This window comes from Chenopodium album, chromosome 27 (assembly GCF_948465745.1).
Source record: "Chenopodium album chromosome 27, dcCheAlbu1.1, whole genome shotgun sequence".
NCBI lineage: Eukaryota > Viridiplantae > Streptophyta > Magnoliopsida > Caryophyllales > Amaranthaceae > Chenopodium > Chenopodium album.
Genome location: NC_137860.1, coordinates 28,696,154 through 28,707,539, shown reverse-complemented (window position 1 = coordinate 28,707,539; position 11,386 = coordinate 28,696,154). Strand labels below are relative to the sequence as shown.

At 33.1% G+C, this 11,386-nt stretch overlaps 1 protein-coding gene across 1 annotated transcript; it reads right to left on the bottom strand.

Moving 5' to 3' along the window:
- Positions 1 to 2,280: 2,280 nt before the first annotated feature.
- Positions 2,281 to 9,418, bottom strand: LOC145620974 (citrate synthase, mitochondrial-like). The gene is made up of 20 exons (XM_081675714.1): positions 9,348 to 9,418; positions 9,129 to 9,186; positions 8,683 to 8,745; positions 8,296 to 8,337; positions 8,123 to 8,188; positions 7,744 to 7,809; positions 7,538 to 7,651; positions 6,800 to 6,863; positions 6,042 to 6,124; positions 5,747 to 5,796; positions 5,569 to 5,646; positions 4,774 to 4,902; positions 4,636 to 4,678; positions 4,369 to 4,455; positions 4,031 to 4,132; positions 3,248 to 3,355; positions 3,119 to 3,169; positions 2,957 to 3,030; positions 2,827 to 2,878; positions 2,281 to 2,727 (listed from the first exon to the last, which is right to left on the bottom strand). Exons 2-20 carry the CDS (start codon positions 9,177 to 9,179, stop codon positions 2,635 to 2,637), a joined length of 1,416 nt encoding a protein of 471 aa, XP_081531840.1. The 5' UTR covers positions 9,180 to 9,186; positions 9,348 to 9,418; the 3' UTR covers positions 2,281 to 2,634.
- Positions 9,419 to 11,386: the final 1,968 nt, after the last annotated feature.

Genomic DNA, 11,386 nt, shown 5'->3' with positions numbered 1-11,386 from the left:
AAAGACGAGGCATGTCTTAAAACGTGGAAGATAATGAAAAGTTTTAGGATTGATGGAGTAATAATTTCAAATAAATTATCTTTAGGGTTAATCTTGGTAAATTTTGACATTTTTTAAGATCTAAATTAGAAGATAAGACATATCTTAATGTTGAACATAATGAAAAGGATAGAGAGTGTTTCAATTAACTCAAATTTGGATGGATGATTATTGATTTATACAAGTAATTTCGAAAATTTTTATTAAGTTGTCATTCTTAGATTGCATGTTTTGATGTGTCAAAGATTAGACATGTCTTAACGTCTTGAAAATAAAGCAAAGTATTTCAATTATTTCTAAAGGTGTAATAATTATAATTGAATATTGATAAGGATACAAAACATTAATAGTTTTATACTCGTATTATATATATATAAAATTATTATAATAATATGTCAAACATTCTAAATTATCATAGAGCGATAATTAAATAAAATTGATAGTATAATACATCGGTTATCACTTGTAATGATGTTATAAAACGCCAATATCATTATTTCTAGCAAGCCATTAAAGACATCAAAACTTTAGGATTTGTAAACAAAATAAAGCTTCTTAACCAATGTGACCATCAGTCTTACAACGATCCCAAACTTCATTATTTTTTTTCCATATTAAGGACACCAATTTCTCATCAACTTCTTTTGATTTGACGGTTGCATCCGTCAAAAGGTCATGGCATTGCCTTCCCATATTCATTAGTGTTGTGCAACATTCTTGAGTAACAATTTTTGCATCAGCAAATACATATAAAAATATTGCATTTCCACAAATAGCACCTGCCTTATTTGCACATTCTACAAAAGAAACATTGTTAAAACATGTGCATGGACTTGGACTAGGCTCATTAACAGCTTCAATGATAGCATTTGGTCTAGAGACTACAAACGAGGTTAGTAGCATCACGAACATAACAAGTAAGTTTATGTGTAGGGTAATTTTAGTATCCATTGTAGTGGAGTAATAGAGAGAAAATGAATGTTATTATGATCAAATATTCTTATTACCTCTTTTTATAGGCACAAAGATAAAACGGAAGTTGAGATTATAATGGACACAAAGATAAAACGGAAGAAGAGATAATGAGGGTTTTCATACATATCAGTTATTTAATAAATGAAATTTTGTAACTTGTAACCCATTTTTCGTTTCTCTAATCACTTTGTAACACTTTTTTTTTGTTATAACAATCACATTAACATTAGTTAGATTTATGACTAATACTGTAATATTTTTAAAATATATATTGATAAATATAATATTATCAAATTTGCATTTTAAAATACTTTCTTTTTTTTAACCCAAACCGAAGAAAATATTATTAGCCTTCCAGGCAAATAAGGTCCATGACATCAAAAGTGCATAGAAATCTATAGTTACCAAAACTAGTGAAAATATTGGTAAATATAGAAATCTGCTGAAGACCTAGATAGAAACCAAAATACAGAAAGCAAGTACAGTAAGCATAATACAACCAAGACACTAACGAAAGACTTAGAAAGCAGTAAATCACTAGGCAGATTACTAAAAAGATAACTAAGTAGCTAAAGTTTGAGTAGACATCCATAACAGCGAGGAAGAAAGTGAAGCAGACTTCAACCCGAGGAGGATGATGCACCAAGATCAGCATCATAGATAGGTTTAGCAAAATACTTTATTTTAAAATACTTTCACAACACTTATTAGTGTTAATTACTTCGTATGTCAATATATATTTTAACAAATTTTATTTTTCGACCTTTCACATTCCATTTGCTTTTGTAAAAAAAAAAAAAAAAAAAAAAAAAAAAAAAAAAGGTCACTTATTAAGAATTTTATTTTTTGAGTTTATGAAACACAAATTTCAATCAAGAATCAAAGTTTCATCGTCTCAAAAGTCTCAATATAATTGCAAGAAACGAAAATCTTTGGAGAATATTTAAAGTCCTAATTAGCCAAATCTATTACTCATGTTAGCCAAACAAAAACCTCAATTGACATTGACATGTCAAATTCAAATTATAAGAACAACGAAAAAATAAAATAAAATTCCAACAACAATTGAAGAGTCAAAAAAACATTTTCAGGTTGTAATAAGATCTAAAATCATTGTTCCAAGAAAACTCAAGAGATGTTAACAAAACATGACCCTTGATCCACCCTTTTTGGGAGGTTACACAACTTGTATTTCCCAACATTAACAAATAAATTGTTAATCACAACCAAATTATATTGTATTTCCCAACATTAACAAATACGGAGTAAATTATATCAAACCCTCGAGCTAAATCACAACCAGCTGAACGGAAAATTGTTGCATCGTTTTGAACCAATGCTCTCTACATACAAGGTGACTGACATACAATGACTCTATCAGATGTTAAGGCTCAACTCCTCTATAAATTGCTTGCACTCAACTCTTTCTCATATTTTTCAATGATCCTACAAACTGTGTATAAGTAAATGTAAAAGATACAAAATGCAACACTTGTTGCAAGAGATAGAGACTACTAAATTCCTCGCTATCTTTTTATTTCCAAAGAGGAATATTTTGCCCGTTGAAAAGAATTATTGTAAACTCGTCAAGAATAATAACAAGCTATAATGCCATCAGTATTATGCCCCCTTCTTACAAAACTTTTCAAGCCATTCCATAGTCACACTCTTTGGCCTCTCGAGTGGTAAGCCAAGAGCTCGGTCCCATATTAGCTGCATGAGGAGATATGAAGTGGAAAGTTATAACGAATTACAAACAATCACTTACGGTGAAAATGAATGAGCAATTTTAGAAAATAAAAATGAACAAACCTGTGAGCAAATGCCAAGACTCCTTGATACTCCAAACAGAACTGTATAGTACCTGTCAAAGAAGATAGTTTTTTTATGACTAGGAAAGTAGTTTGAAAGATTGGAATACAAAAGAGGAAATGGAGGATACCTTGCTTCCGTCAAACCATAGTGGTTCAGCAACACTCCACTATGAGCGTCAACATTCGGCCATGGATTCTTAACCTACATAATCCAATAACATCATACATTAAGAAAGAGAGAGAAATTCGTGCAAATTCTTGAAAGAACTAGCATATACAAAGCATTATACCTTTCCAAGTTCTGTTAGAATAGGAGGCACCACTTCGTACAACTTTGAAACCTGCAAAAACATTTTATTGGGGTTATTATCTCAAAAGTTAAGAAAGAAAATGATCATAATCTTTCAGAAAATATATACCAGTTGGAAAAGTGGGTCGTGAGGCATGTGCTTCAACGCGAATTCTCTCTGGCATGTGTATCTTGGATCTGTCTTCCGCAGAACTCCATGACCATATCCAGGTACCACCTATAGATTTAAAAGTGTACATTATAACAGCCATGTATGTTTTAGAACCTTTATGGGAGTATGGGGGCATATGGATGACCTGACATGAGTAAGGACAACATCTAACAAGACTTAGCAAGAACATATCATCAAGATTTAATGAATTGAGAAAAAACAGGTGGACAGTTTAAGACTACTCTGAATGTTTACAGATGTTTTGACAAATGGGAGGATATATCATAACCACAAGCAGAATGCTCAGAGATTGCTTTCCTGTTGTTCCCTATGGCCCTGGCCGACAAGATGTATAAGATTTTACTATAGCCATCCCACAATTTTGATCAATTACATAATTTACAGTCACACCAAACCACACCTTGCCATAGAATAGAGCAGTCTATCAATATCTGTAACTACCTTAAGATAATTGCACCATATTCGTCCATGTCTAACATGTCTTAATTTACACTTGAATACTTGATGCATAAATTATTCCCCCATCAATCAGACAATCACCGATTCCAGCTTACATTCATATTTGTTATAATTACACACACACTGTAGCTATCCTTTACCCCCCCCCCCCAACACTCACACACACTCAAAATATATACTGAGCATTAGCTAATGCTAGTTGGCCATTTGTTGTTCAACGACAGCATGATTATTGATCATACATATGATTTATCGACTTACCTTGCCACTGTTTAGAGTCTTCCAAACATAATCTTTCAACTGCTCAGTCGAGATGTTCTCTCCACATTCATCAACAACCGACTTAATCCACAGCAGCACTTCCTGAGATAAGAATAGGTCGAGCACTTAATCCACAACTGTTTAGTGTTTTTGAGATTTAGCTTGTTCCAATGCATGGTAAAAAATGTAACAGAAAAAACATGTAACAACTTCAAACTGTAGCCTTGTAGGAACTCAAATTCAGAAAAAATTGTATAACTAACAATGTTTTATTTTGCAGGATTAACTGATTAGTGGTTATCAAAAGAAATAAAAATAGTTATGGAAAAATATTATACCTGGTTGGCTAATCCGTGGAGTGGGCCAGCTAACCCATTCAATGCAGCTGCAAATGATAGATAAGGATCTGAAAGTGCACTACCCACCTACATTGTGGTAAGAGCAGGTCAGAGTCCTAAAGTCAAGTGTAATATTTGATGCATAAAGATGCTTCTTATTGATTTTTTATAATATCATGAACTCCAAAGAAGCCCACTAATGCAGAAGCAAACTAACTAAAAACTGAGGAGTCGAGGACAAAGAAAGTTAATTTTTCAGATATTTACCAAATGGCCAGTGTGAGCGCTAACATTACCACCTTCGTGATCACTACAAAATAGGAGAAAAATATTTTATCTTAATATAAGTAAATTCTATGATTCTAATGAGACATGTCTTATCTGAACATTCTGGCAAATGTTTACCTGTGAAGTGTGACATAAAGCCGCATCAGCTCAAGCATCTGAGAGCTATCAAATCCCAACATATGTGCGAAATTTGCACCATAATCAAGGGAGTCATCCTTTGGTATAATCTCTCCATTCTTATACATCCTTCAACAGATTAATAAAAGATAAATCGATATTTATCCAAGAAAAAAAAAAAAAAAAAAAAAAAAAAACATGAGCAGCAACCTTCACACTACATCCTGCTGCCTGTATGGATCAATTGACATCAATTTGGCAGCAAGAATGCAGAAAGCAAGGCCAACCCATCTAATATTCTTTAAGCTTTACCATCCTTTTGAGGGGCCATTATAATATACTTTGTATAGAAAAGCATGCACTACACAATCACTATAAAGTAGTAAATCATCTCAACTCTTTTTTAGCAATGCTTTATAAGTTTTGAGTAAAGGTCTAAAGGATGAGTGTCATCAAATTTTCAAGGTTATTTCCATATAAAGGGAGTGAATATAATTCCAAAAGATATAGAAGTTTGTCAGTAAAACCTAAGTACAGTTCATCTCACTAAACAATACTAGCTACATCAAAAGTCATGAAACCCACGTGATACATATGCCCCTTTTTAAGTGTACATAAGATGATAGACCTGGGCTCCAACAGATTGTGACTTTAACCACATAAAATTCCTGGATGCTAAAACTTTAATATCTGAGAGCTCATTTCATAAACTTTCTGCTTATTACACAAAACAACAATTGAAGTTGGTAAATCACCATCCTTGAAATTTTAATGACTGATAGAAGGAATACTGACCTACGGTAAATATAAGCTGCAACAACAGGAACTTGAGCAATCAAAGTTAGGCAATCCTCATATGTTGGCTCCCAAAACCTGGAATCAAAATCACCTTTAGTACTTGGCTAGATGAAGAAAGTCAAGAATCTACAAGACAGGTGAAATAAAACCGCAGTAAAATATCGCAGTGACTCACTTTGATTTGTGGATCCCTTTCTCATATGCCTTCTGAAATTCGCTTTGGACCTTAAAGAAAGAAATTAGAAGGACGTGAGCCAGAGGTCATTAGTTAGAAGCTTTCATCAATAATGCAATAGCATGATCAGAGGACTACAACAGTCACATTAAGAAAGGCAAAAAGGGAAAAAAAAAAACAAGAAATAGCTTCCAGAACTAACATCCAGATAGTAATTTGAATAATTAACATACATGCCACAAAAAACAACGAGAGAAACCAAAGGAAGACACCAAAATAAAGGTATTATCAATACCTGAAGGGCCATAACACCGGTAGTAAACTGAGTCATCGGGTGAGCAGTTATTGGAAGGGCATCAATTGTTTTGTACACATGGTCTGCAATTACAATAGTTCAATAAATTCTCACACTTAATATGAAAGATTTATCTCCAACGGGACAGAGATGACTATGATAAAGCACATGAGAAGAACAAGAAAACTTTTCTTAATAGTTCCTCCATTTCTTTTCAATTGCTACCAAATGAAATGGAACGATTTTCAAGAAAGATGAGAGATAAGGAAAGGGTATCTAAGTTTAAATGTGAAGTAAGGGAAAGGTAATAATTTCCGAGGTCCAAAGTTACTACAGATTGGTTGCAAGTCTTGCAACTAATATGAAATTTACAAAAAAAAAAAAAAAAAAAAAAAAAAAAAAAAAAAAAAAAAAAAAAAAAAAAAAAAGGAGAAGCGATGCAACTAAATAGAAATGGATGACATATTGATAACACATCCTATGGATAAGAAAGGCAAAGGATAGGAAAAAAGATACAAGTGATTGGCCACCAGTCAACCGCTAGTTTTGAATATGTAAAAAACAACTCTTATATCAGTTGATGGAAATCAAGAAGAAAAAATTAAACACAAATGCTGTTTAGGGGAAAAAAAATTGCTTAAGAAGCAAAGAAGAGTGTACATGCATAGAGATATAGCATAGTATACCTACAAATTAGACACCAATACTGCAAAAGGATAGATTGACTACAGAAATGTATCATTAGTGAAAAAGTGAACCTGGGATCGAAGCACGTTCTCGCAATTCTGCTGATAAAGCATCTACTTGCTCTTTGCTTGGGACCTAAATTAATGAAAGAAAAGCAAGATACAGAATATTAAATTTCAAAAATAAAGTAATATTAGAATATTTATGTGACCAGAAATTTTTGCTTGGTAGACTGACACTATGACCACTGCTGACATAACATGTGACAAAGCAATTTTCATAAATCATAACATGAATTCCAAGGTAATAACATATAAAATTCTGTCTACAATATAGTTCTGACATCAACCATGAAGAACAATTTAGCGAGATCTCTTCATCCCTATCTGCATATTTCAGGGCACCAATTGTTTTCATAGTGCAATACGTCAATTATGATAATTTAAAAATGCTCAAACAAGGGCATAATAACTCGAAATTAGCCTTCTCTCACATTCAAACAGGAATCTTATGATCAAATGATATTCTTAAAATCTCAGTCTAGTACGTTAAGACAAGTGGCAAAAGAGCAACTTTCTTTAAACAGAGTGAGACAAAATATACGGCACAGCAGAAGACCATAGCGTATACAGTATACTTGGAGAGCTTCAGATTCAATTATGCAGATCTTTAGAGATAGAAAGGTATAAATCTTTAGACCCAGATAAAGCACAATATTTCAAAAAATGGACTATTAAAGAAACAAAGACTAAGGAGCCTAAGGATATTGAGAAGCCTACAGCCTGTATGTGTGAGATCAATTTATATACCTTTCCAGTTAAAAGAAGCCAAAGAAGACTTTCAGGCAATGGCTCTCCACCAGGACTTGCAGCAGGTAATAATTTCTGACACTCAGGTATAGAATAACCCCTAAACCGAATTCCCTATAAAAGTATCATTATCAATGAGACAAATTAACATTAATGTCAAAATCAACTGAAGGGCAACATTTGGAAAGTAGTGAAAATTACTATACCTCTTCTGGGTCAAGTAAGGAAGTTTCCCACAGTAAACCGGTCATTCCTCTCATTCCTCCCAATACCTATTGCATAGGTGTAATTTACTTATATGAGAAAGAGACAACGTAAAAATAGGAAAATCCATAGGCCAAAAAAGAGATATAACAAGTATTGTAGCTATGAATTATACGACAACGTGATTATTAATAATACTACGACAATCCAATTTAGCTAGCCACAAGTATCCTAACGCCTCAAATGGATACAAATACATGGCATGGTCCTAAGTTCACATTGTTGTCCTAAGTTCTAATGAGTCAGAAATTTCTCAAAGTCTGAGTAATGTACGATAACAAAATAGGAGTATAGAGCTATTTATTATAGATAAGCTTATACCATGTCAACAGTAATGTTCCCAAGCTGGACGCTTCCATTTTCTTTCTTTATCTTCTTCAACCGTTCCTATAGAATAGAAAATGGGATCAAGAACAAAACCACAGTAAGAACTTCATGAATGTAACTACACCATTGCAAAATTTTAAAATTATCAAATTTGAAGTCAAACAAACCTGTTGTTCAGGAATCAATTCTTGTAATTCGGAACGAAGGTCCTGCTCATCACATGAAAATCATTGCAATAAGACACAACACAACAAACATTAAAAAATAAATGCAACATTTTAAACTTGATGTTTACACAATCATGTCGATCTTATCGCCCTTATATAAACATAAATTTAAAACAAACACCTGCATTCTTCTCTAGTTTTACACCACAATATGGTCACTTCTCACTTTACACTTACTCTTGACATTGGCAAAATTCGGCTACAATAATACCTCTATACAATGCATAACCAAAATAAATTTTTGAAGTTTAATTTATATACAGATGCATTTTTACTCAATTTTACAAAGCAATATATCAATGCAGTAAACAAGGAGATAGAATTTACAAGGCTAGATGAACTTTGCATCTGAATCCATCTCACAAAACCGCTTAGGCTTGATTGTTGGCCCTGCAAGTAAAAATTCATTCATTACATTATTAAGGCTACAAGATATTTTAAAAAATGTGTATCAAAACCATATATTTGTAAATTTAAATTACAGAACAATCATTTTCATAGTAAAAGCAAATTACAGCAATATCTAATTATAACTGCCTAATAATGCTTATAGTATGCAATCCCAAAAGCCAGCTAAAAAAATTAATTACACCAATTGACGCCGTGATTTTGTCATGAATTCCTAAATTGATATTGAATTACGAACTATATTTAATTATAGTTAGCTCGGATTGCATATATACATCAAAATTGATAAATCAATCAAAGTGTAATCTATTTAGAAGTAAACAATATAAAATTCACCAAAAATTAACAAAGATCGAGAAGCTTACAACTCGAGAACGGAGCTTCGAGAGAGTTGAAATGCCTCGGAAAAACGACATGATCAACCTAAAATTGCAAAAGTAAGAGCAAAAACTATCCAAAATTAGAAATAATTAATGCAATTACAGGAAAATTGAATCTGTAACAATTGAAGAAATTGAAAATCTGGAAAAGTTAGTATGAATGAAATTCAAAAGTAAGAAAAAATGGAAGAGAGAAGAAACCACCTTCGTTGGAACAACGCAGAGAAAATGGGAAGGTTCGAACGAAAACTTAGTTTTGGGCGGCTTAGTTTTGGGCTTAATAACTTATTGTGCTTGGAACAGTCAAGTCAATTCTGCATTGCCGCGGCCTTTTGGAAAGGGCGTGACATAATCACATAAACATTACAAACGAGATTGTGTATCTTTTATTTTGGGTGTAGAGAGAATCGAAAGGGCATAAACGAGACTCTATACCAAGTCTTGGGTAAACTTACTCCCTTCGTGGCTAAAAGATTGTTGACTTTGTTAAATACAGTAAAAATGGATGTTGTAAAAAGATTATCTAAGCATATTGTGTAGTAAGTTAACCACCCTTTTGTTGTGGGTTTTCCAGATTTAATGATTTCGTGGGTTCTGGGTTCGAGTTCAAGTTTATTGGTTCGTGGGTTTGGTTTTGGGGTTCATAGGTGTGATTGTTCGATTGTGGGTTTGATTTTGGTGGTACAGACGTATAGTGTTGCTGGTTGGTTCAATTGTGGTTCCATTGTGGGTGGTCGACTACTAGGTGGTGGTGCTACTAGGTGGTTGGTGCTAGGTCGTGGTGGTACAGTTCGATTGTCGGTGGTTCAATTATTGGATGGCGGCGGTGCTGGATGGTTTAGTTTAAATTTGGTTTAATTTTATTTATTTTTTTAAACTCTTTTTGGGTTGGATTAATACTTAACTATATGACCTTATTTTTCAATAATTATGCTTAAGATCTTTTGCCTAAGAGTCTGCGCATAACCTCTTTGTTGTCAGTAATGAGAAACGGAAGAAGTAATTAAATTAAATTATCAAATGCAAAATTATTTTATTTGCCATATATAACAAAATCGGGACATTGTGCATTTTAATGTGATATGATGACATCAATTAGGTATGATCGGAATACAAATACTTGGGCGTTGTTAGCCTTGCAGGAGTATATTAATTACTTTGACATTGTATTTAAAAAAAAATAAAAAAAAATTCAAAGATTGAAAAAGTCAGAGCATGTTGAAAATCAACAAGAGTTAGTACTTTTAGATACAGACATGTCATTAACATATAATCTAAAAGACTAAAAGTCGAGCAATAATATATGCAACATACACCACCCACCAAGGGAGCCATGAACAAAAATGACATTTTTTTCTCGGATAAATATCTTATATTCATGTAGCTAAATAGCTAATCAATAAAATATTGGACAAACAAAAAATAGTGTCACAGGAATTTGAACACACAACTCATTAATGTGGAACTATAGTAAATGAACAAGAATATCAAATATTTTTTTTAGACGGATTTAATATGAAGTTTTAAACATCACCTCCAAACTTTAAGTAACTAACTTTGTTGGCATCTACAAAAATACCAACTAAGTTACATAGGTTGACATAACGTAGCTAAGAATTGATCTTAAACCTAAACCATTGGGGTGGCCATGGCCAAGCCCCCTAATCCTGTCCAGGGCCGTCCCAATAAATATGGAGGCCCTGTGCAATTTAGAAAAATATAGGCCCTTTAATTAATTTATATTCTATATTAAAGATACACAATATACAAAATTAGACCCATGTCGTGTAGTTATCTTGGTAATCTTAAATAATTACAATTAGTTGTTTGATAAGGAGTATTGGAAACCATCCAAGTTGGTAAGTCCCTCTAGGTTTTCCTTGGGAGGGTTGTGTTCTAGTCTCCTTGACTAGGGTTTCCTGATTTTTCAAGGTTTCTTCTCGATTTTGGGTCGAGTTTTCTTGATTTTGTTTAGTTTTTTCATAATTCTGCTCTGTTTGTTCTCTCAATTATGGGTGACACAAATAAATCGCTCACAATTTCTGATGTGGATACCAATTCTCTTTCAACCTGTGCGAACCTTGGAGGAGAAGTTACCAATAAAAACAATTCGGACCCTAAAGATGATGATGTTGAAGCAATTGATTGGGATGTAGATGATGAAGATGATGAGGATGCGAGGGTCGAACTTGCCCTAGTTGGGAAGATTTGGACCAATAGAACAGTGAATGTCAATGCCTTCA